This window comes from Mustela putorius, unplaced genomic scaffold (genome assembly GCF_011764305.1).
Source record: "Mustela putorius furo isolate JIRA1106 unplaced genomic scaffold, ASM1176430v1.1 tig00003834_pilon_pilon_pilon, whole genome shotgun sequence".
Classification (NCBI taxonomy): domain Eukaryota; kingdom Metazoa; phylum Chordata; class Mammalia; order Carnivora; family Mustelidae; genus Mustela; species Mustela putorius.
The window spans coordinates 94,806,266-94,832,766 of record NW_025421987.1 but is presented as its reverse complement, the minus strand read 5'-3'; the positions used below and the strand labels follow the sequence as shown (position 1 = coordinate 94,832,766).

Below are 26,501 nucleotides of genomic sequence, written 5' to 3'. Positions count from 1 at the left end.
GAATGAGTGTCATATTTATTCCTTTTTTCCTGGAGGCAGCTAGCCCAGGTTCTGCTGTGTAGTATACTTTGCTTTCAGCTTCTTTAATTTGGTGCAAAAACATTAGTTTCTATAAACTGGGAATGACCCAACAAGATTTCTGTATTACATTGACATCTTTTTCCTATCTGATAATTGCTTATGAAGTAATTCACATTATTGAACATATTCTAGTAAAACAGTGTTTTTTTTTTTTTTAAAGATTTTATTTATTTATTTGACACAGAGAGATCACAAGTAGGCAGAGAGGCAGGCAGAGAGAGAGAGGAGGAAGCAGGCTCCCTGCTGAGCAGAGAGCCCGATGCGGGACTCGATCCCAGGACCCTGAGATCATGACCTGAGCCGAAGGCAGCGGCTTAACCCACTGAGCCACCCAGGTGCCCCACTAGTAAAACAGTTTTAAAAAATTTTTTGAATCGTATCAAATTTACAGACAAGTTCCAAGTATTGTACAAATAACTGCCCCCTCCACCACAAACGGTTTCAGGGTAAGTTTCTAGCATAATGCCTGACTGATTTAAGTGTTACTTACCACACTCTAGGACATTTCTGTCATAAAACCACAGTGCTGCCATCATAATCAGGAAATGAGCATTGATACATGGCTACAGTTTAGTTCCCAAACATCTTTAAGTTTCACAGTTGTCCCAGTAATATGCTTTAGAGCTATAAGATCCAGTCCAGAAGCACAGGTAACATTAGATTTCATGGCTCCTTAGTTTCCTTCCCTCAGGAATAGTCCCTCAGTCTTACTTTGACCTTCTTGACCTTGATAGTTTTGAAGCTAATGAGTTATTTTATGAAATGTCCTTCATTGTGAGTTTGATCTTACTCTCAAGGTTATGTATCTTTGGCAGGTGTGTTGTATAAGTGATGTTGTGTTCTTCTAAGTGCATACTTGGGCGGCACATAACTTTGATTTGTCTCATTATTGGTGATGTTAACTTTGATTGCTCGATGAAGGTGGTGTTTGCTAGAATTTTGTACTATAGTAGTTCCTTTGTAGATAATAAGTATTTTGTAAGAGAGGTACTTTGAGATTATGCGAATATTCTGTTCCTCATCAGGCTTTAAATGTTATTTAATTATGTCAGTATAGACCACTATTTTATTCAATGTGTTATAATCCATTACTATCATTGTTTTGCTGTTCAAATTGACCCAGGTTTGGGCGCCTGGGTGGTTTAGTCAGTTAAGCATCTGCCTCTGGCTCAGGTCATGATCCCAGGATCCCAGAGTCTTGGGATCGAGTGCCACATCGGACTTCTCCCTCTCCCTCTGCCTCCCCCCAACCCCCGCCATGCCTGTGTGCTCTCTCTCTCTCTCAAATAAATAAATTCTTTTAAAAAATTGGCCCAAATGTGGCCAATGGAACCCCGGCTTCTGTATCCTTTTGACATGTTCCCATCAATCTGAGTTCCTCCTTACTCTCTAGCATGATGAGATGTTCTGGGTTCATCTTGCACTTTCTCTGCATCAGTGCTAAGATCAGCAGTTTTTCCAAAGAGCCCTAGTTCCTTTTGCTGGTGAATGGCTTTTAGAAACCAATGAAGGAATATATGTATGCATTTACACATAGACATGTTTACATATCTTCATGTATCTGTTTATATTGAAAACCATTAGTGTGTCTTTTGTATCTCCAGTTATAAGTACACACAACAGGGTTTGTTTTAATTCTGTCCCTTTCCATATAAATAAATGGCTCCCTTTTATTTTTAACATATTTACTTACATGATCAGTCCCCCTGTATGTAACGAACATCCTTTTTTCCTGCCTACTGCCCCTACTCGGGCTCTGGCACCTCACACTAGTGCTTTCTTCTCCTTCCTTAGTTTCTCACTTGTCTTACTGGGAATATAATTATAATTATGTAATTGATTTATTCTTTAGTAAGGCCATACCATTTCTAGTTATTCACTGCAGTAATCAAAACAATTTGCTTGCAGGGGCGCCTGGGTGGCTCAGTGGGTTAAGCCGCTGCCTTCGGCTCAGGTCATGATCTCAGGGTCCTGGGATCGAGTCCCGCATCGGGCTCTCTGCTCAGCAGGGAGCCTGCTTCCTTCTCTCTCTCTCTCTGCCTGCCTCTCAGTGTACTTGTAATTTCTCTCTGTCAAATAAATAAATAAAATCTTTAAAAAAAAAAAAAACAATTTGCTTGCAGTTCATTGAATACTTCAGAAAAACTTGGTATAAAATAATAATATTAATTTTATTCTTGAGTCTTAATAGTCTAATGTTTATTTCATCTGTCTTGATATTGTTTATTAAATAAGTGTTTCCCTTTCTCTCCACCCTCATATCTTACACATGTGTTCATTATGCATTTATTATATGTATACATATTTGTATTAAATATAAATTAAATGTAAATATTTATTTACATAAATATAGATATCAGTTCCAACATTTATGTTTCTTCTGACAAGACTAAATGCCAGTTGATGGAGAAATCTATACCTTTTTATCCTTATTTGTAATGCCTACAACAGTGCCTGGCTTAGGCCCATCATAAGCCTTCAGTTTATTGATTGGAAGCTTTTGTTTGGAGCAGGTAATGTGTAGCATAGTATTGCAGTCTTTTTTTTTTTTTCTTTTAAACAAATAATTCTTTATTCTTTTAGAAGCTGGATAAGAAATCATCTCCATCCACAGGAAGCCTAGATTCTGGAAATGAGTCAAAAGATAAATTATTGAAAGGAGAAAGTGCACTGCAGCGAGTCCAGTGTATTCCTGGCAATGCCAGCTGTTGTGACTGTGGTCTGGCAGATCCACGGTGGGCCAGCATCAACCTGGGCATCACCCTGTGTATTGAGTGTTCTGGAATTCACCGGTAGGTAGGCCTGTATAGGGTGACAGATTTCTTTGGGATACACATAATAAATTATCATGTCCCATTGGTTACAGGACCTTCTCCACTTGCCTTAATATGACTGCCATTTGTATCTTTGTAACTTTTGTACAGTGAATAAAATTCTGCTTTGTGGTATGCCTTAGAGGACTTTGTTTTACTATTTATTATTAGCCAGAAGAACCCTCCTTATTCACATACACGTTGAGGGCTGTGTTAGCAACTATGTTCCATTAAAAGGGAAATAATTTGAATAATATGCAAATAGAGACTTGATAGCTTTATATATTAATACAGTCTTTTTTCCCTCTAGGAGTCTTGGAGTTCATTTTTCAAAAGTACGATCTTTAACTTTAGACACATGGGAGCCTGAACTTTTAAAGGTAAAATACATACTTGTTTAAAAATAGTTCAGATTTCCACATAAACGATCAGGATTTTAGAATCTTGGTTTATAAAATGTATGAGTGTCTCAATGCTAACAATAAACTAAATTTATTGCAACACATCTGAGGCTATTTGGAAAATCTGGTGTTTTCATTAATGGGTTTTTAAATTACTAAGTTTATGTAGCACTTTTAATTGCAAGTCACTTCACCTTTTAAGGAAAACTGTTTTCCTACATTTTTATGTTTTCTCAAAAAAACCTTCAATTCTGTGTCTTAATTTTAATCTTTTATTTGTTAAAAGTATAATAGAGATATTAGTGTGCTCCAGAGTGGATTGGTATAGCATGTTGTTATCATTGGGCCCTTTTAGCATAGGACCATTTTTAGATTTAGATTTCTGAAGGTAGTAGGCATCAAACTAAGACATCCTTTCATCTTGTGTAAGGATGAAGCCTTGTGCACAAATTCATATCTATGAAAATGTCATAAATCATTTAGACCACAATTAGGTTTCTGATAAATAAAAATCATATTGCTTAATAATATATTCTTTTTAATTCCCACCATTTAGTTTACCATATTGTAAAAATATATATATTAAAGATTATAATATACTCTGCATTTATTTCTGTGTGAAATTGTGTTCTTAATGTACTTAAATTTTTATTTCAACCCATAGATAAACTGGTAATCCTCTCAATTATGTAAAGTAAAACGTTTGCTTTAAATGTTTAGATTCAATTTTTAAAATTTGGTTGAAACACAGTCTGGTACATTATATAATATATAACCACAAGTTTTAAACAAAATATTTTGAAATTCTTATATATCATATGTAAGGAGAAGATAGTTTATTTGTATTTTGAAACTTAACCTGTTTGGCCTTTTTTCATTGGATTTACCAAGCATTGTGAATAATAGGCAGCATTGTACTAGCCATAGTTGAGGGAAGATGAGTCAGGAGAAACCCTTTCTTGTAAGAGTGGTGGTCTTCAGGGGGTGAAATCCTGTTAATGGCAAAATGATGATATTGCTCTTAGACCTTGTCTTAATTTGTTTTAACTTTAAATGTCTTTGTGGGATGAACATTGGCGGGATATGCAAAAAGAATGAGTTAATTGTACTTGTTTTAAGGACTTTTTTAGTATTTTTAGCAATTTGTAGCTTATTTTTCTATTTTCCTGCCAAAACAGCTTATGTGTGAGTTGGGAAATGATGTTATAAATCGAGTTTATGAAGCTAAAGTGGAAAAAATGGGAATAAAGAAACCACAACCGGGGCAAAGGTACTATTTCAGTTGTCTCTATGCTTTTTTTTCATAAGCAGGAATATAGCTATGATTTTATTTCACTATAATCGACATGTAATATTGAGACAGACTGTTTAGAAGAGACTGTTAAAATATGACTTTCTCTTTCTTGGGTAAGTCTTAGATAATTATTTTTTATTGATTAGATAATCAACTGTGGGCTTCAGATGAGAATCTTAAATATTGAAAGTATCTACATAGAATATAAAAGCCCTTAGCACTTAAAGTATATCAATTCTGTTATTGGCCTTTATAAAGAGAAATCTGTTTATTAATGTTTCTCAGGATCAAGTCTCTATTATCAACAATGAATGAATAGTTATACATTGTTTGACTTTGTTCAATAAATATCTGTTAAGGGGTGCCTGGGTGGCTTAGTTGGTTGAGTGTCCAACTCTTGATTTCAGTTCAGGTTGTGGTCTCGGGGGTCAGAGATCTAGCCCTGCTTATGACTCTGCACTGGTCATGGAGTTTGCTTAAGATTCTCTTACTCTTACTTGGCTCCCTTCCCCACCAAGGTCATGCTCTCTCTCTCTCATTTAAAAAAAAATAAATATGTATATATATCTATTAATCATGTACTCGGTACATGGCATTATGATGTTAAAGAATTAAAGGTGAAAGGGTAACTTCAGGTAGGGGAGAATACTTAATTGCTGTGTTTGAAATTATGCTTCCAATTCTGTATATTGAGGCTCATAGAATGAAGTGGCTAGGAGTGCATACATAATTTGTTTTTATTGTTGATGTTGCTTTTAGTCTTTATGATTCTTTATTTTTAACATTAATTTTTTTTTTACCATAATCCTATGTGCCATAATCCTATTTAAAGATTTATTCATTTGAGAGAGAGCACATGCACAAGCAGGGAAGAAGGGCAGAGGGCTCCCGGCTGAACAGGAAGTCTGACACTGGCCTGAATCTCAGAACCCCAGGATCATGACCTGAACCAAAGGCAGATGTTTAACTGACTGAGCCATCCAGATGCCCCTATGTATAATCAGTATTATTTTAAAGTTATTGCTGTCTGAACTATTAACACTTAAGTGAGATTATTTGCTAACGCATGGCCAAATTATTTCAGACCTTGAAATATTTTTAGATTTTAACCAAAGATTTAACTATTTTGAAAGGATATAAATAGGAAAAAGTATAAATAGACTTGGCATTTTCTGATTGTATCAGAAAAGTTTAAAATGTGACATTTTTTCTTTCCCTTTAATTAGAACTGCTATGTTGCTTTAAAGTAGTTGTCTTAGGAAAAATTGTGACTGACAATAGTGATAGTAGATCTGTTGATGTTGTCTATTGAAGTAAAATGAAATTAAAGTTAATTTCTATAAATTTTTATAGTTTTCTTGGTAATGTTTTCCATTTTGTAATAAACACAAGGGAATATGTGTAGAAATGAATGAGCCCAGAAATTAAGAGAGTAAAGAGAGTGCCTTGTTAATACTTGTGATTTTTCAGTTAGTTTATTACTTGTATTTTATTTGAACATGAGATCCTAGTTTATTAAATACTTAGAAGGGAAATATCTTGTAATATCACAAATTTAGTTTTAACCAGTAATACATTTAGTGACTTTTTGGGAAATATTTGGTATGTAATGGCTTCTTTTCAGTATTAGCCATACTAAGAGATGAAGCAGAACATCATGGCATTTTTATATATACCAGACAGGAGAAAGAGGCATATATCAAAGCAAAATACGTGGAGAGGAAATTTGTGGATAAATATTCTATGTCATCATCACCTCCTGAGCAGGAAAAAAAGACTGTCTCCAAAAGTTCTGAAGAGAAGAGGCTGAGCATTTCTAAACTTGGGCCCAGTGACCAAGTCAGAGTACCTCCCCAAAGTTCAGGTATTATAGCTTATCTGTTATGAATAGAAATATTTTCTTAAACTGAAGTCACTTTCTTAATTTCTGAATTAATAGCCATTGTAGATTATTTGAATGCCAAAAACTTGTTTCCTTCTACATAGTCTAAGGAAAAATTGGATTTCTGTCGCTTTAACAGTTAAAATTAAATAACATCTGGTAATTACAATTCTAGGTAATGTGTATATTCTAAGGAATAAATCTGCTTAAAAGGCAAGGGGAGATGGGAATTATAAATCTATCATGGCAACAAGCCCTAAATATCTGATTAACTACCTAATCTCCTTCCTATTTTTTCCTCCTAAATCTTTCCCAGTAACGTTTTTTCCTGCCCTTTTCCCTTCTTATGGCCTGCTTTGTGCTTTGCTAACTTGCATGTCCCCAGTGGTTGCTGTAAATAGCGACGAGGCCAGGCGGGAGTCTCTGTTCTGTCCTGATGAGCTAGATTCACTCTTCTCCTACTTTGATACTTCTTCAAAACTACGTAGTAGTAAGTACTACTCTTGTGGAGCATTCCAAGTCTGTGCCAGTGGTCATTGTGCGGTGTGGCCATTTCTCTAGATGTTACCCATGGTCTCAGAATTACACATTACTTGCAGTCATAATAAATTAAGCTCTTCACCATGCCTGTCATATTATGGGGTAATGAGATGTGTTGCGACTCTGAAGAGTTTATTTTCAGGCTTTGTGATTGATTCATATTTTAATAAGCTAAATGTTCGAAATGATTAAAATTGTGTTAAATGTATTGTGATGGTGGTTAAGTTCATGTTGACGTATCAGAGCTCATTTTAAAACCTTGTTGTTTGTGGTAGATTGTTTTCTGAATGGCTTGAACTTTAATCACTAGCTGATTTTTCTTTAAAACAGTCAAAAGCAATGATAGTGGAATCCAGCAGAGCTCTGATGATGGAAGAGAATCTTTACCCTCCACAGTGTCTGCCAATAGTTTATATGAGACTGGTGAGTTTTGGTAAAATTCAATGTCAGTTGGTATTGCTTGCTGAAAAATGCATGTGTTTTGTGTTTAGTCTTGATTAAATAATTTCTAAAGAAAGTGGTTAGCCTTTTAGAAGGTGTTGTTAAATGAGAAAGTAGCTATTTCTTTCCATATTTGGATGTTCTCTTCTAGGTGTATATTCTTCTAAGCCTCATGATACATTCTAAAAATGCTTAGTCAGTCACTAAGGATACTTTTTAATCCACATGAACTATGTCTTATTACTCTTTATCTTTTTTATGGCTGTTTTATCAGGAGAAAGAGATTAGTAACTCTCTCTGCATTATATTTTTCTCCTGACCTGTGCTTTCTTCCTATATTCTCTCCTTGATTTCCATGATTTTGATCTTGCAGAATACCCAGGGGTAGTAAGCATTTTTTTGAATTACTTGAATTGCTTGTACTGTAAATTGTGGTGGTGCTGGACCATCCTGGGAATAAAGTAAGGCTTGGTCTAGTAGTAAAATTCTCTAGGAATTGTTTTTACCAGCTCTTGTGAGTCCGTAAATCCAGTCATATAGGAATATACCTAATTTTAATCTAGTACAGAGTAATTAACCTCCCATTGAATCCTGGCAGGACCACAAATGTCTAGCATACCTATTAACATCTTTTTTAATTTATTTTATTTTATTTTTTTATTTTTATTATTTTTTTAAAATTTATTTATTTGACAGACAGAGATCACAAGTAGGCAGAGAGGCAGGCAGAGAGAGAGGAGGAAGCAGGCTCTCCGCTGAGCAGAGAACCCGATGTGGGACTCGATCCCAGGACCCTGGGATCATGTCCTGAGCCGAAGGCAGAGGCTTTAACCCACTGAGCCACCCGGGCGCCCCTATTTTATTTTTTTAAAGATTTTATTTATTTATTTATTTGACAGACAGCGATCACAAGTAGGCAGAGAGGCAGGCAGAGAGAGAGGAGGAAGCGGGCTCCCTGATGCGGGGCTCGATCCCAGGACCCTGGGATCATGACCTGAGCCCAAGGCAGAGGCTTCAACCCACTGAGCCACCCAGGCGCCCCGCTATTGACATCTTTATAAGAGAAGATGTTTGACTGTTTGAGGAATGATCAGTCTGTTGGAAATAACATAGTTTTGTGAAACTCTCCCATTCACTCATTTTGTTGAATTAGTGGTTTCTTTTTTTTTTTTTTTTTTTTTTTGAAGATTTTATTTATTTATTTGACAGATCACAAGTAGGCAGAGAGGCAGGCAGAGAGAGGAGGAAGCAGGCTCCCTGCCAAGTGGGGAGCCCAATGCGGGGCTCGATCCCAGGACACTGGGATCACAACCTGAGCTGAAGGCAGAGGCTTTAACCCGCTAAGTCACCCAGGCGCCCTGAATTAGTGGTTTCTTTTACATCTTTTACATTGTGGCACGTTGTAAGAGTTCATTTTTATTTTTTAAATTGTGATAAGATATACTTAACATAAAGTTTACCATCTTCTTTTTTTTTTTTTTTTAAGATTTTATTTATTTATTTGACAGACAGAGATCACAAGTAGGCAGAGAGGCAGGCAGAGAGAGGAGGAAGCAGGCTCCCTGCTGAGCAGAGAGCCCGATGCTGGGCTCCATGCGGGGCTCCATGCGGGGCTCCATGCGGGGCTTGATCCCAGGACCCTGAGATCATGACCTGAGCCGAAGGCAGAGGCTTAACCCACTGAGACACCCAGGCGTCCCAAAATTTACCATCTTCAAATGGATAGTTGTGTGCCATTGACTCTTGTGCTGCTGTCACCACGATCTAGCCACAGAGCTCTCTTTCTCTTACACAACTGAAACCCTGTACCTCAGAAATGAGAAATCATTCTTGCCTGCCCTGCTCATTTTTACTGATGTATTTGTGTTTGCCTTTCAGAGGGAGAACGGCAAGATTCTTCTGTGTTTCTCGACTCTAAACATTTTAACCCCGGACTCCAGCTTTATAGGGCTTCATATGAAAAAAATCTTCCTAAAATGGCTGAGGCTCTGGCTCATGGTGCAGATGTGAACTGGGCTAATTCAGAGGAAAATAAAGCAACACCACTTATTCAGGCCGTATTAGGGGTATGAATTAATGCATTGTAAAAACATAAAAAATTATAATTCATTGTGAACATAGCTTTAACATTATTCTTTACTTTAAGAGATGTGTTGGAAAGTAGAAGGAAAAGCTGGTAGTGATTTCTGAACCAAAGTGATCACTTTGGTTATGTAAATTCATTTTTTTTCTCAATGGAAGAGAATTCTGGTGATGAATGTGGTGTCTTTTGCTAGATCACAAACTGCAAGTTGAATTCCTATTGAAGTCCTTCTTGGGAAGAAAATAATATAATTGATCATTTTTCTGCTTTTACTGGGGAGTATTTTTTCTTTGGGGGAGAAAAAACAGAAAGGCTATCAGAGTAAATACCTGTTTTTAATAGAAACATGTTATTGTTTACTTTTCGTACATTGTTATCTTCTGTTTTCCTTCAAGGGTTCTTTGGTGACCTGCGAGTTTCTCCTACAGAATGGTGCTAACGTGAACCAGAGAGATGTGCAGGGGCGGGGCCCACTGCACCATGCCACTGTCTTGGGACACACAGGGTAAACTGTCGTGCTTACATACTTAAGTAGATTTTATTTGAAAATTATTTTGAATAATATATTGCTTGTTATATATATGTATATACTCATATAAATATATTTTATAAATAAATATATATAAAATATATTTTGTTTGTTCTCAGGTGAAGGCCATTGGATAGAGTTTATAAAATACTTTCGTATGACTTCTGTTGTCATGATGGAATTTCAGATTTTAAAAATCTCATGCAGAAAAAAGCTATGGTTACTTTTCAGATAAGACAGTTGCAAAGCCTTTTTGAACTTTACTTGCCATTTATATAGATCAGTTTTAGTATTTAGAACTGTTACTAAAATTATGGTGCTTTAGTCAGCAGCTAAGTCTGTATTTGTATAAATGCATGTTCACATACATTTTGTGTAAAGCACATGCATTTGGGGAGAGTTTTGTAATTTTGTACATTTGAGTTTTCCCACAGGGTAGCTAAAGTCTAATTTTAAAGTAAATTCTTAGTCTGTGCTATTGCCATTGAGGTGTCTGAAGCAATATTTAGACTCGTTGAACAATAAAGGCATGAAAATGGATTTTCTAATAGAAGGTACAAATGAAGTAGAAATGTTGACCTTAAATGAAAAGTTTGTGTCATAGGTGATTGTTTTTAAATAAAATATCTTAGGGGGCACCTGGGTGGCTCAGGCAGTTGAGCGTCTGTGTTCAGCTTGGGTCATGATCTTGGGGTCCTGGGATCGAGTCCCACATCAGGCTCCCTGCTCAGCGGGAAATCTGCTTCTCCCTCTCGCTATGTGATCTCTCTCGCTCTCACTCTGTCTCTAATAAATATTTAAAACATCTATTTTTTTTTAAAGATTTTATTTATTTATTAACAAAGAGAGATCACAGGTAGGTAGAGAGGCAGAGGGCTGGCAGAGAGAGAGAGAGGGGGAAGCAGGCTCCCTGCTGAGCAGAGAGCCCGATGTGGGACTCGATCCCAGGACTCTTGAGATCATGACCTGAGCTGAAGGCAGCGGCTTAACCCACTGAGCCATCCAGGCGCCCCAAAAACATCTATTTTTTTAAAGCATTTTCTATTTTTTTTTTTTAAAGATTTTATTTATTTATTTGTAAGAGAGAGAGAGTGAGAGCGAGCACAGGCAGACAGAGTGGAAGGCAGAGTCAGAGGGAGAAGCAGGCTCCCTGCGGAGCAAGGAGCCCGATGTGGGACTCGATCCCAGGACGCTGGGATCATGACCTGAGCCGAAGGCAGCTGCTTAACCAACTGAGCCACCCAGGCATCCCAAAGCATTTTCTATTTTTATCATAACTTAGCCAGCAGAGACTTGATTTCAGTAACTTCATCATAAAAACTTTTGTATACTTAAAAATGTTCGTATTTATTTTTGTATTTTTTTTAAAGATTTTATTTATCTATTTGTCAGGGAGAGAGAGAGTACCCATAAGCAGGCAGAGTGGCAGGCAGAGGCAACAAGAGAAGCAGGCTCCCCACTGAGCAAGGAGCCCGATGTGGGACTCGATCCCAGGACTCTGGGATCGTGATCTGAGCTGAAGGCAGATGCTTAACCAACTGAGCCACCCAGGTGTCCCTATTTTTTTTTTTTTTAAAGATTATTTATTTATTTAAAAGATTATTATTATTTATTTGGCAGACAAAGATCACAAGTAGACAGAGAGGCAGGCAGAGAGAGGGGAAGGGAAGCAGGCTCCCTGCTGAGGGGAGAGCCCAATGCGGGGCTCGATCCCTGGATCCTGGGCTCATGATCTGAGTCGAAGGCAGAGGCCACCCAGGCACCCCTGTATTTCTTTTTTTAAAGATTTTATTTATTCATTTGAGAGAGAGAATACAAGCAGGGGGAGTGGGAGAGGGAGAGGCAGGCTTCTCCACTGAGCAGGGAGCCCAATGCGGGACTTGATCCCAGGATCTTGGGATCATGACCTGAGCCAAAGGCAGATGCAATGACTGAGCCACCCAAGTGCCCTGTATTTTTGTATTTTTTTCTTAAACAGCCATTCTTCCCATTTTACTTAGTAGACTCACTTACTCATCCTATCATATTTTTTTTCATTTTTGTTACTTTCTTCAAGTTAGGAATATTTGTGGAGTCCATTGGGAGGATTACCTTCCACTCTTTGCTGTTGAATTATTGGTATGATGTTAACATTGCCTTGACTGATTTGACCTTGAATGATTTCTGTTTTAAGTTTATGGATATATGTGTACATCTTTTTCTGATATTATTGAGGGTAGGGACCATAATTTATACATCCCGTCATGCTACAAGTTAAATGTAAAAACATCTAGAGATTTGTAAAATGCTGATAAGGGTAAATTTCTATTATTAGAACCAGTGTTCAATTAATAGGTGTAGAATGAGTCAAGAATTTCCTAATGAAAATGTTATTTCTTTAGGTAGTGTTTTTTATTTTTTTAAGGTGAATACTATTTTTTTTTTCTTATTGGCAATGTCTCAAAAATGCTCATTCCTTAAACAGGCAGGTATGTTTATTTCTAAAACGAGGTGCCAATCAGCATGCCACCGATGAAGAAGGGAAAGACCCTTTGACTATCGCTGTGGAAGCGGCCAATGCTGACATAGTGACTTTGTAAGTGTTTTCTTTCTCCTTGATTATTTCTCATACAGTGTGTTACTTGTACAGGGTTTTAGCATAGTTTCATGCATAGGTGTGAACTATAAACTTGATTGTTTACTGTGTGCCATAAACTTCTCTAGACATATTAAACATATTAAGCACTTTATACACATGAACTTATTTGGTTCTCACAACGACCCTATGAGGAAGATACTGTTGTTATTAGCCTCATTTTATAAGGAAACCATGCCACAGATAATTTAAGAAACTGATGACAGGTGCAGTGGGGATTTGGAATTAAGAATTTTGTCTCCAAAATCCATGTTCTTAGCCACTTCTTTTATACTGCCTGACCAGTAAGAACACAAAACCAGTGGCTTCTCTAAAATGGACCTTTAATTCTCACTACAGTACTAGGGTGGGGGTTGGATTGGTAGTAACAGGAAGTTACTCTACTCAGGAATCTACATTTATTCTACCTCAAAAGTTCGAGGATTTGTAAGTATGGGGGACAGCTGTGTTGATGTCAGTCACTTTTGCAGCTGCATTGCCTTTGGGCAGTGATACTTAGGATCTGTTTATGCTTTTTTTTAAAGGAACTGTTCACACAAATATTATATTTTAAGGTAAAAATACTCATTTTTAATGTTTGAATATGATTGAATATGATCTGTTAAAGAGTTTTGAGATCTTAATTTGATTTGCATCTTAGATCAAAGTTGTTTGTTTACACTGAACCTAGAAATGTGGTTGTCACCTGCACTTTATTATTAATGTAGGAAATATGTTGTATGAAGTCACTTACTCATTCTGTTCTGGGTTGAGTGAATTGTTGATCCTGTTATATGGGTGGAGGTAATTTCATTCACATTACTGAATCTCAGTCACTTATAAAGAGAGACTCCCCCGACTGCCTTAAACAACTGAGCTGCCACTGAGAATTCTTTTTTTTTTTTTTAAATATATTTATTTATTTGACAGCAGGAGGGATTACAATTAGGAAGAGAGGCAGACAGAGAGAGAGGGAAAGCAGGTTCCCCGCTGGGCAGGGAGCCCGATAGGGGCCTCGATCCCAGGACCCCGAGATCATGACCCGAGCTGAAGGCAGAGGCTTAACCCACTGAGCCACCCAGGTGCCTGCCACTGAGAATTCTTGAGTTATCATATATCGCTCCTCCTGGCTCCTGCCAAATTAAGACACACAATAAAACAGTAAAACATACTTTCTCTGCACTCAGTGTTCTTTCCTCACTGGAGAGGTTATTGTAATTTTGGAGGCTGTGGTAGGAAAATTTAGAACTTTTAAAACATTTTAGATTCACCATTAGATAAAGATAAGTTATTAAATAAAGAAAAGATATAGTATAAAGAAATTCTTTTAATAATAGCCCCTTTGGGGCCCCTAGGTGATGCAGGGGTTAAGCACCTGACCCTTGTTTTTGGCTCAGGTCATGATCTCAGGATCATGAGATCAAGCCCCACATTGGTCTCCAAGCTCAGTGGGGAGTCTGATAAAGTTTTTCTCTCTGCCTCCCCCTCCCCACACTTGCTCTCTTTCTCCAATAAATAAATAAATCTTAAAAAATAATAATAGTCCCTTTTCAAAAATATCTGTTCCCAGTTGTCTAAATTTTCTCATTTTACTTTGTGTGAGGACTTCAGTTTCACTTAATTTTTGAAAATAAGAGTCCTCTCTGAAAAGTTCAAATATCAAAGAGGACTTGCAGCACTATTAACTCACACAATGGTTATGAAGCGATGGAAGAGAATGGAATGGTAGTATTCTGAAGAGAGGGAAAGCTCACGGCAGATGCCGCAGATGCCAGAGAGTGCATGTCAGTAGATGGTGATAGAGTTCTCATGGGGCATTGAGTATTTGGTGGTCCAAAGCACAGGCAAATAGTATAAATAGTACAAAGGGGGAGAGGTACACCAAAGGCAACATTTGCCTCTCTCAAAATGTTGCTTGAAGTTAGTTAGAAAATGGGAGGAAATTCGTGTTTTCTTAATCCAATGCTGTATGTCTTCCTGCTGGCAGGATGAATAACCCAAAAAAGAATGTATAACCAAATAGAAACCTTGGGAAAATCTTGGCAACCTGTGGTCATTTGATACATCAAAATGTATTTCCACTATTTAGACATAACACATGCTATTTGTATGTCTTGAACTACCTCAGCTCAGGATGAACCAGAATGAACTTATATGGTATAATACAACATTCCATACCATAGAAGCAACACTTCCAGCAGTTGGTAGTGTAAGTGTGGCAGGTTGCTGTGGAAGCCAGGGAGTCTTGGGAGTCTGGAGGAAGTAAGCTACTGGCCGTGCTGCAAGGATCCTGCTTAAACAGAGCTGCAATGTACTAGTTAGGAAGCTTTTATTGTCAGGGCTTATTAGTTTATGAATATCTATATTACGTAACTTCATCTAAAAATCCTTTCCTTTAATTTTAGGTTACGTTTAGCAAGAATGAATGAAGAGATGCGGGAATCAGAAGGACTTTATGGACAGCCAGGTCAATATTCTACTAATAACCATACTGAAATGCAGTATAAGAAATGCATTCAGGAATTTATTAGTTTACAGTTGGAAGATTCGTAGTTCTTTAGCAAACTGACTTAATACCCTAGAGTATTTTGTATAACCTACTTGTAAATTGTGAGTTGTTATGTATTATACCTACTGAATTCTTGGGAGTGCCTAACTCCTGAGCCTTTAAAACTCCGTAACTATTCCTACTACAGTACACATTTACTTGCTGTGTTCAACTTTGGCTGCTGACTTCTTTACTGCTGTACAGATGTCTTCCATATACATTCCAGTGACGCGAATGGAATGATAACCTATCTTTGTACCCTTACAGCAGCACAATAGTCATTTTCATTTTGGAATTCTCTTTAGCTGTCAAATGAATATAACAGAGTTGTTTTCTTTTTGTTATTCAGGGAATTTCTATAAATTATGTTCAGGGAAAAAACCAAATCACCATGTGTTTGGCATATAAAAACGCAGTATGGCAAATACCTAGAAAAAGTTTACTAAATGAGGAGTTCCGTAATCTGATCTAAAAATAAGTTGTAGGTTTAAAAATAAAATTTAGGAGTGGTTTAATAAGTCCATAAAGAGAATGGAGTTAGTTTAAAAAGTATAAAGAAAAGGTTTCACTTTATTGTAGCTTTGCCCCAGCAATCATACAGTATCTTTTGGATAAATATAAGTATTTAGAACAGTATTTCACGAACCTGATGGCAAAGTAGCTTGTTAGAGAAACCTCAACTCAGGATCAACTCACGCCTCATTTTGAGTAATTTTCACCTTTGCATCAAGAAGTCAGGAAAAGGAAGAATGTTGATAATCAGATTCCTTTTTTTGATGAACACATCCTACTTAGACATTCTTCACAAAGAAAAGATTAATAATTGGATCTCCAGTCTCATGAATTTGAGTATATGAATTACTAATTTCTTTGTTGGAAATTCATATACGTATTAGTAAAAAATTCCAGGAATTCATGACCAAAATAATTGAGAATATTAGTTTCAATAAGTATATTTGATTTTTAAAAAATGAATATTAATATATTATTTTTAAAGGGGTTTAGTAATATCTATTCTTACTGTTTAAATATGTTTTGAAATTTCAGTATTTTATGCTAGCTTTAGCCATTAACTTTTACTTTAACTGGATTAATATATAATTAATATAAATATGGGGCCATTCTTTTCTCAGAGGACTATATCTACTACTTACTGTTGGTCTAGTTTAAGAGGGAAAAAGAAAGAACTTTGAGACTAGAGGCACTTCAGCTAGTAGCTTCTAATCTAGGGTGTCCCATTTTAATCCTATGGATCAAACAGTACTTCTGACTCATGGTATACCAAGATGTAAGAGTGCTGATTAAGGGTGAAGTGTCAGCGTTAATTCTGAATTTCACCCATTTGTTTTAAACTTGAATGTTAGATTTTAAATAAGTTATAATTTTGTAACAGAATATACTTAAGTGAGAGTATTACTAGGCCATTTTTGAGGCCTTTGTGTTTAAGCACTTTAAAAATAAAAATTATTCAAAGACTATGACCTAATATTTGTGAGGTTAAGAGTGAACTTCAGGATTTTAAGTTAAATAATTCTTATTCCTGAAATTTTAAACTTAAATGTTTGGTTAGCTGTTCTTTCCTTAGGCTATTTGCTAATGAAGTTACACCCAACTGATTAGTCATAAGGTCAGTGGTCGATTTTCCTTTGGAGTTGGGAAGCTTGAAAGGACAGGGCCTCCATATTCTTGTGACTTCTAGTTCCACCCAGATTGCTTCTGCTGCCACCATTTAGGAGTGCTCAAATGTCTCTCTCACTGTCATTTTATGTATAAGTTTATGAGTAAACACTTTACTTTCCTCAGTAGAAAAATGAATTTTTTCAATTTATTTGACTGAAAATTTGAACAAAAAAGCCTCACTTAAAACATTTTTTTTTCCTCTCACTCTCAAATTTTAGTTTAGAGCTTAAAAATAGATCAGAATTCTGGAGATGGTGTATCAGCAGAATAAAATGAGAGAATAATCTTGATAATAGATTTTTAATACATTTATGGGGTCTCATGTAAAGCAGAACAATTTTATATACTTATACAGATGTTGTGGTGAAATGGCACAGCAGTTGCTCTCTGGCTACTTTTCTTTTTCTTCATGAGTCTTTGGAGAGCAGAAATGTTTGCTCAGGCAGTAGGTCTTTCTTTTTCTCTTGTCACTGTTCTTTTTCTCTCATTAATTTTGGTTGATTGTTTTATCTAGATCCTTTTTTTTGTTCCCTAGCAATACCTTAGAATTGTGGGTAATTTTAAAATGCAGGTATTTTCAATCTTTGATAATGAAGAGCCCTATCACTTATAAGTCTCAGATATAATCTTTGGAAATCATGGACTTATTTCTGAGAAACCCCACTTCTGAACCTTTTATCTACAACCCTGAAACTCCCTGTTTTTTTGCAAGGTGCTATAGTAGCACACATTTCCTGAAGGGAGGATGTATCCCTCTTTATCAGTTCCTACAACTCTAAAGAGGACTGGGTGAGTGAGTGAAATACCACGCCCTGCTCTCAGTTGTTGGAAACCACTTTGGTGGTTCCCACAGTGTCTGGCTCTATGACTCCTCTTGATTGTTGGTAGAGTTTCTCAGCCAGCTGAAAGTTCTTGCTTTACAGAACCACTCCTGGTTATGTGACTAGGTTGCTGGCAATGGTTGATCACTGATCAATTTTCAAAGGAAGCTGTAATCAACCCAGAAAGGGTGGGATCATATATTTGATCACCCGAAGGTGGGGTGTCATGTGCTGCCATCTCTTTGAGGGGAGTGCATTTTAAGAGCAAAATTAACAAAACCTTGTTTCATCTTAATTGCTATTGCAATGGATATTCTGAATACCAAAAATCAAAAACTATTTTAAACTATCAGTGGACATATAGCAGTGCACATTTTAAAAACCCAGAACTGTCTGGGCATATAGAAAAGTTAACTATTGGAAGAGAAATACAATGTGATTAAGTAATTTAAAGGATATAATGTAGTGTTACAAATACTGGGTGATTAGTTGCTTACCATTTATAATAAACTGTTAAATGTACTTCTGTGAACTTTCCAGGGCAGCGTATTCTGGGTTATTGTTTATGTATTGTAGTGTAGACAAGTTATATTTGCCTTGGGAAAAATTCTTAATGATTAAAATTATACTTAAATTTTAAAGAATCACATTGAAGTTCACTTTATGTTAATGATATTAAATATCTTAGTCACTATTGTTATTGTAATGTTTGCTTTTTGATAATACATTTTGAGACCTAAGAAAGGTATTTTATTGATAGTCCATTAATTAATGTTTTGTTAGAAACTGAACGTTAACAGGAAGTTTTGTGTGTGTGTAAAGGTGAGACTTCCTTTCGTATTGTATTAACTCTTAAAATGTATTCGTGAAACCAATGATTGGTGTAGCACCAACACTTTCCTTCAAGGAAGCATTTAATTCAGTGAATAAAAGATCTTATAATTTGTTTTGCATGGTACAATGGTTCTACTAAAACGTACTTGTATAATAGGTACTAGGTGATTTAAGAACAAAAGCTGGAAAACCACAAAAAGAAAAAAAAACCCTACAGTTTGTTATACAGAATATGCATTGCTAATAGTAGAAGCCATATATTGCCATTGTACTGTTGTAATACTTAAGAATGCTCATCTGGTGCTATCTGTAAACTATTTGGCATTAGCGTCTGCTAGATTTCTTCCTGTTTCTTCTTGAATGTATAATGTGTGCCTTTTAAGTTACTTCTGGTGTTGAATGGTAAAATCAGTGTATTATTTTTGTATTATAATCTGCACTTTACACTTCCTTGGAAAGTAAAATTCCAGACTCTCAAGTTTAAATAGTATTTTAAAAATATTTCTAATGTTTACAATAAATATTTTAAATATTTTAATTCAACATCTAAGATAAGAATTTTTAAATATTTTGTATGGTTTGTTAATTGATTTTTAATGTTGGTCTCTTCTCAGTTTATTTTATATCTTTTAGAATGGCTAAAAATGGGAATAGACTTGTAGTTTGTCTTTTAATGTGAGAGTTTAACTTCTAAGAAATCATGGGTGTAATTGGATTGTCCTAACAGTTCTAGTATATCAAATTTTATTTTTATTGTTTTAATAACATAATATGAGTTAGATACTACTCTTAACCAACCTATTAAGATTTTCTTCTTACTGTATTTTTTCATTTTAAAGTAGACTGATTCAGGTCATGAGAACATTTCCAGGACTAAATGGAAACTATATAGAGATTTTAATAACTTGCTTTTTACATAGACTAAATACTAAATGTGACTAAATATTAAAAGTATTAAAAATTTTTTATTGAAAATTTTGGGTTATGCTGTTAGACCTTTTTACTAGATCTTTACCCCCCCCCCCAACTTTTTTTCCGATTCTCTAGCTTTTGGTATGACACCTATTGCCTCAAAAATCTCGCTTATTAAAAGCTGACAAAACTTACTGCACTATTAACAGCTGTAGCAATGAGTTTGTACTAAGATGGATGCAAGATATCTTAGGGGAAATAATTATAAAACCCTGTTGCAGCAGTAATCATTTAAAGCAGTATTTGATGGTTTAAATTTTGAAAACAGAACTATGCTGTGTAAAGCTAATGTTTGACAGGAAGTAGTCATGATGAAAGATTCATCTTTAAAGTAAGATTTTACTTTATACAAATGCTTTATCTGAGGAATTAATCTTTACATATTTATATATTTAGTTTCTTATGAGGGCAAGAAAAACAGTATTCAGTCTGATATAGTATCAGTATCTATAATCTTCTCTACAAGCATATTTGTATGTATATACATATGTGTATTACTCTAATTTAACAGACATCTTTTGTATCTATTCCTGTTTTGTCATAGCACTCTTGCTCATATGACCTACAGTAAACAAAAAAGTTGACTAAATGTGAAACTGACTTTATATAGTAATTTTCTAGGCTTTATTATTTTATAAGCTCAGTAAGCAGTGGATTAGGTGCATTAATTTTAGTTCAGCATTCAAGTTTGAGTAAAGAATTCCTTTTTCACATGCTATTTAAATTAAAATGCCTTTTAGCTAAAAGATATTATTAAAATAGACTTTTTTCTCACCTGATTATCAGTTTGTCTTATTAATAACTTGCATCCATCAGAAGCATTAGTATTTGTTATTGGTCTTTTCTTTTGGCCTTGATCAAGGAAAATATTTATTTAAAGAATGCCTTGTTTACTATACCTCATTTAGAATGACTTTAATTTCTGTGTAAATAAATGTATTTCTTTACATTGCTTTAAAATACTTGCATCTTTGCTCTTTTCTAACTCTGAGCTTTCCTCTGTGGCTGCATCTGAGGTGCTTTTTTCAGGTATAGCTTTTTTTTCTTTCACTATATGCTTTTTCAGCATTTATATATGTTAGTCATTTTTCTTCCAAAAATGTTCATCTGAACAAAATTTGAATATGACTAATTATAATTGCTAGCCATAAAAATGAATGTTTATTAATACTTTCATTATATACATTTTAAAAGTGTCCTTATTTTACTTTCATGCAGGTGATGAAACCTACCAGGATATTTTTCGTGATTTTTCCCAAATGGCATCCAATAATCCAGAGAAACTAAATCGTTTCCAGCAAGATTCACAGAAATTCTGAGTTTTTTTTAAGGGGAAAATATTAAATTGAATGATCCCCTAATGTGTACATCTGAAATCTTACAAGTTTTTACTGCTTTAACTCTACTTAATTTTAGTAGGTATTGAGTGGTTTGGAAAAAAGGTACCCCATTCATTGATATTTTTTATAAATTAAAATGTAGGTCTCTAGTAGTTGGGAGAGGAACCTACTTTAGGACCTCTTTTATTAAAAAAAAAAAAAAAGAAGAAGTCTGTTTAAAGGGCTATTTTTTATAGACAAAATCTAGACTTAGGTCATCTTTATGTTACAAGATGCTAATAGTTTGGGTGAAATCTCTGCTTTTGCCAATGGGTAGCATTGATTTTTTTTTTCTATGCATGATGCCGAGGACCATTCAGTCAAGCATGTCTGCATCAAAATAAGAGCCAACTGTCCTGCCTGCCTGAAGAATATGTCTTTTCTTTAGCTTCCCTAATGAATTTTGGGGATTCAAAAAATACTTTTTTTGTTGTTTTGTTTTGTTCTCTGATATCCTGTTATACACACAATATGTAATGTAATTCTCAGAGCTAGAAAATATGTTTCCTCCATTTGCTCATAAATATAGTGATATTCCTTAGATGTCTGGTTATTGTGTAAGTTAACATACATGTAATGGCTGTACAAGTAGATGTAACTCAGTTTTTCAGATCTATCCCATTTTATGAAGCATAAAGAAGCCCTTAACAATTTTTTTTTTTAAATAACCAAAAGAACCTTACTTACAGAAGTTGTAGTCCTTCATTGTTGGGTTGGTTTCCTAAAACCTTGACAAATTTATTGATGTAATAAAACTGTTTCAGAGGTTACTTGAATGTTGAAAATTATACTTTTATCAGATTGTAACTTTCAACTGATTAAGTTATAATGTAGAGCATTTTTGTATTCAAAATTTCTCCTTTTCAAGATAACTTTGCTATTGCACTGAGTGAAAGAAAAATTTCTGGAAAAGAAAAATCTCAAGGTTTTCTCAGTTTATACTAAAATATGTAATGATAAATTGCCTTTTAATTTTTTCAACATCTATCCTTTGTATACAGTATACAGTATTTTAAATTATACCATCTATGTATCTTTAGTAGTTGGTTACATGAAACACCCTTGAATTCCAGAACATGGATCTACTAATTTACACATAAATGCTATAAATTTGTCTGATTCCATCTTTGATTGACATATCTTGTCAGGAGTACAAAATAATTAAGTAATTTGCCTTGTAGTTTCTAATATTGTCAAGAATTAAGTTTAATCTTCTTTTACATGACGTCGTATTATTGATACTCGGTTTCTAAATAAGAGTTTTTAAAATTTGCGCTACCAAATAAGTAGAAAAATTATATTTAATTTGGTAGATAAAATAAATTTTAAACATAAAATTTCCTAACATCCCTCCCTCCAGTAACTAGAGTTTTTTAAGTTGATTGCATGTCAAACCAGGATTTATCTAAACAGGAATTAGACTGAAGTAAATTCTTGTCACAGAAAAGTTTCCATATTTGGCCAAATTGTGTGTCTACAATGCTTATTTAGTAATAATCACTGTATATTAGATAAAGATAAAATATATTTGTGTTATTTCTAAGAAAATGTTAACTTCCAAAGCCTGTATTTTAATTACGACAGTAACAAAAACATTAAATCTTCCTGTTTCTCACCTCAGAGTCACAGATCATCTGGCTTTGCACAGATCTGGCCTGTAACATTTTTATTAGAGTGTACTTTGAAGCTGTCCAAAAAGTTCAAGGATAAGTTATGTTAAAAATATGTCAAAAATGAACAGAAAGAAAAAGAGAAGCTCACTTTTCCTTTGTAGTACCTATTCTGGTTAATCACAGGGCTTCACTTCTAAATCTCCTAAGCTTTATCTGAGGAAGCCTGAACAGTTTTGCTTTTGGATCCAGCCATTGGTGCTCCAGATCATCTCTGGGGCCTCTGGTCGTGAAGGCAGTTCCTTATGACTCTCTTAACCAATGTGGCTGGAGTCGTTAGTTTTATTAATGTTAGTATAATAAAAGTTTCATTAAACTTAGTTTCTACTTAAATTTAATGGTTAGAGATGTATTTGAAGATGATCATGGTTCTGAATATCTTCAGAGAAACTAAATCTTTATCAGTATAGGTAGCCTGACAATACAAAAATACATTCCAGTGGCTTGATTTCTTGAATATGCCATGACCCAATTTGGATGAAATTTGGCAGAAACGATGCAGTAAATATAACAAGGCCCTTAAGTAAATTAATAGTTATAAGTAGTTACAAAGTAGATTGGCTCCTACCAAGGTGATTTAGCTGCGTCAACTAATAGCTTTTATATAGTATGTAACAAATCTGAGTTTTATGCTGTGAATTTTTTTCAATGCATTATGAGAAAGTACAGTGTGAACCATGTTAACCATACTTTTGGAATTCATAAGTCAATGTGATAGCTCTTTGTTTTCTTTCCTTAACTGATCTGCTTATATTAATTTCTGGTTCCTTGTCAGTGCTCTGTTAGTTTATTGTTCTAGCATGTTAACTTAAAAGCTAGATTAACATCAAAATAAAATAGCAGTACTATGAAGAGCTCATAAAATGCAGTCTCACACCAGAACTAGACTAAAGGTAATTGAGTAGTTATTTGTAGTTTATGTTTAAGATTTCTAAGGTTTTTAAAATTTACCTTTGGTACAATTCTTAGAAATTCAAAAATTTCTAGGGATTCAGTACATTTCCAGGGATTCAGAACCCAATTTTTACTGGTCTTCTTTACTGGTAGATTTTAGTGAGCTTTGATGTTTACTTTCCAAAACATGTAATTTAATTTGGAATGTGTACTTAGGTTCTTCATGAGTGCATGTTGAAAAAAAATTATACCTTCACAGTCTGGACAACTTAAGTTTGTGATGTGTTAGGCAGTATTTTAAAAAATATAATTTTACACATGTGAGGTATGGTGACAATAAACCAAATTGTATTTAAGACTAAACTTAGTACTCATTTTGAATAAGAAGACATTCCCATAGCACTTGCATATTGTCATATTAACTTTCCTGTTTGATAGCACTTTTGATCATGGACAGGAGCAGGAAAAATGATATATTTTTATAGAATTATTATGTCCAGAATGACTTCCACTTGCATGTTATATGGAAAGAGCGCTGACTAGTAGTTACTACCTTTTTTGGATTCAGAGCTTCTCACAAATAAAAGGAGTGGATAAAACATGGTGAAACTATAACACCATCCTTTTGTGTGCTGTTCTGCTCACAGTGTATGTTGACATTGCTTTATCTCACCTGATTCTGACAGTAGGATTTCTGCGATATTATTCTAAGAATGCCAACATTTCTTTTCTTTGATCCTGGGATGCTCCTCTTGGTTTACAGAGGGGAGTCATTGATTTGCTGGTTGGTGGCGTAACTGACCCCAGAACCCCTGTCTGACTGACTACTAGTCGGAGGCACTTTACTTGTATCGGGAGATGTTTTGAAATCATTGTAAAGCAGCAAAATCTGATAATGACTGCCAGCTTTCCTTGTGTTTTCATAGCAAAGACTCCAAATACTCAGGAGAGCCTGGTTATAAAATTACCTTGAAGGAATAGATATGGATTTAAAGACATTGAATGGTAGAGAACATTACATTTTTGTAAAAGCAAACATTAATGAAAGCAAAACATGGTAAGGTGATTTTAATTTACCATATACTTATCAAATTCTTGATGTTTCCAAATGAAAGGTAACTAAAAGGGCCTTGGATTCAGTTTGGCTAAATAATGACATCTATAAACATGGTTTTGTAGATATCCTTTCCCAATTACATAGATTTATCCACTTAAAATAATGAAATAATAAGGGGAGGGAAATAAGGTTTGATTAATCTTTTCTCTGCATTGGTCTTTTCACTGTATTATGTTTTAGATTTTCTTATTTTTCCTCAACAACCTCCTGCAGAGGGTGTTCATTTTAAACAGGGAAAGCTTGCTACATTATGAAGATTGCTGGCACCGTTTATTTTACACAGAGGCTAAAGGTTAACTTTTGGAAATGATGAGCTACTTTTCTATATGTGTTTATTTGTGCTTTGTGGTATTTCTGGATCATTCCAGTCATAAAGATTTATTACATGTAATATTTCTTGCTACCTGTGAAAAGGTATATTTTATAGAATGTATAACCAACACTCCTTTTACTTTTTATTAGTATGTAGAGGTTTTGTATCTAATTCATGAATGTAGTTTTACTGTAGTCTGTCATTGTAAATGGAGCAAAGTACATATCTTTATAGTTATTCTAAAATGTACATTATGTAAGAATTGTAAATATTATACTTGATTAAATACTTTGTATGCAGAAAAATTACGATAATAAGTCAATAAAAATCTCACCTCTGGCATAGTTCTTTTATGCTCAGACTTCCACTTTATTGTGACCTATAACTGCGGACATATGTGTTAAGAGCTGTCATGTTTAGGGTGCCTGGGTGGCTCAGTCAATTAAGTGTCTGTCTTCAGCTCAGGTCATGATCCCAGGGTCTACCAGGGAGCCTGCTTCTCCCTGTGCCTTTGCCTCTCTCTCTCTGCCTCTCATGAATAAATAAATAAAATCTTAAACATGTCTGTTCTTTTTTTTTTTTAAAGTCTTATATTCCTTTCAACTCTGTCATATTGATCCAGTTGATCCTATCTGCTGACTGCTTCAATCAGGAAATCCATTTTTCATCTTTTAAATATTTTCCTGATCACAGAGCTGTATGCATTTATTAGCTAAAAATGGCAAAGACCTTTTTTCCTCTTTTCAGGGATGGGGGCTAGCTCTAATTATTTTCCACTATGATTGACATCTGTTGAAGTTCCCCATCTAGGCAACACATTCACACTCAATCCTTTTAATAAACAAAGACATGTTTTTATATGAATTGAAATAGAAGAAATGGAGGTTTGAAAGAACAGACCTGGAAGTGAATCACCAGTTTTTGCCTTTTAAGTTAATTAAAAGTGGATACATAAAACTTTTCTGTGTGACTTGCTTATTCCATTTCATTTCATTTTCAGAATGGTTCTGTAAAGAGAACCCATACCAATAGTGAGTAAATGTTCTAAATGAAAAGAAACAACCTACTTTTTTCTATTGCAAAACAATGCTTTTTCATGAAGAAAAATGTTCAACAATAAGTAAAAAAGATAATCATCCATAATTCCATCATCTTCCTGTGCTCCCGATATGGTCTCTACTAGCCACATGTGGCTATTGAAATTAACTGAAATTAGACAAAATTAAAAGTTGAATTCTTCTCTCACACTGCTATATTTTAAGAACTCAGCCACATGTGCCTACTGACTACTGTTTTGAACAGGACAGGTTGTAAAACATGCCTATCATTGTAGGAAATTCTGTTGAATAGCATTGAGGGGGAACTTAATTTCTTGTTATATATCTTTCTAGAACTTTGGGTATGTGTATTTTTGTTAATATACAATGGGACCATACTGTTACCTGCATACTGCATACTGTTTCACTTAATAAATGGGGAACAGATCTTTAAGTCCCTAAGTGTTATACATCACTCTGGGGAGGATTTTCAGTAGTCTTTATTATGGAAAATTTCAAGCATAAACAAAGTAGAATAATTTCAATAGCTAGTAGCTC

At 34.9% G+C, this 26,501-nt stretch overlaps 1 protein-coding gene across 2 annotated transcripts in view; it reads left to right on the top strand.

The window, feature by feature from the left end:
* The window catches only part of ACAP2 (ArfGAP with coiled-coil, ankyrin repeat and PH domains 2), a 146,624-nt gene extending 121,371 nt beyond the window's left edge, over window positions 1-25,253 (top strand). For both annotated transcript variants that reach the window (XM_004745300.3, XM_013052619.2), the window contains 10 exons: window positions 2,665-2,873; window positions 3,205-3,274; window positions 4,474-4,565; window positions 6,269-6,453; window positions 7,342-7,434; window positions 9,331-9,518; window positions 9,931-10,040; window positions 12,529-12,639; window positions 15,084-15,145; window positions 20,752-25,253. In XM_004745300.3, coding sequence (XP_004745357.1) covers window positions 2,665-2,873; window positions 3,205-3,274; window positions 4,474-4,565; window positions 6,269-6,453; window positions 7,342-7,434; window positions 9,331-9,518; window positions 9,931-10,040; window positions 12,529-12,639; window positions 15,084-15,145; window positions 20,752-20,852 — 1,221 coding nt within the window. In that variant the 3' untranslated portion in view covers window positions 20,853-25,253. The remainder of the gene's footprint in view (window positions 1-2,664; window positions 2,874-3,204; window positions 3,275-4,473; window positions 4,566-6,268; window positions 6,454-7,341; window positions 7,435-9,330; window positions 9,519-9,930; window positions 10,041-12,528; window positions 12,640-15,083; window positions 15,146-20,751) is intronic.
* The last annotated feature ends 1,248 nt before the right edge of the window (window positions 25,254-26,501 follow it).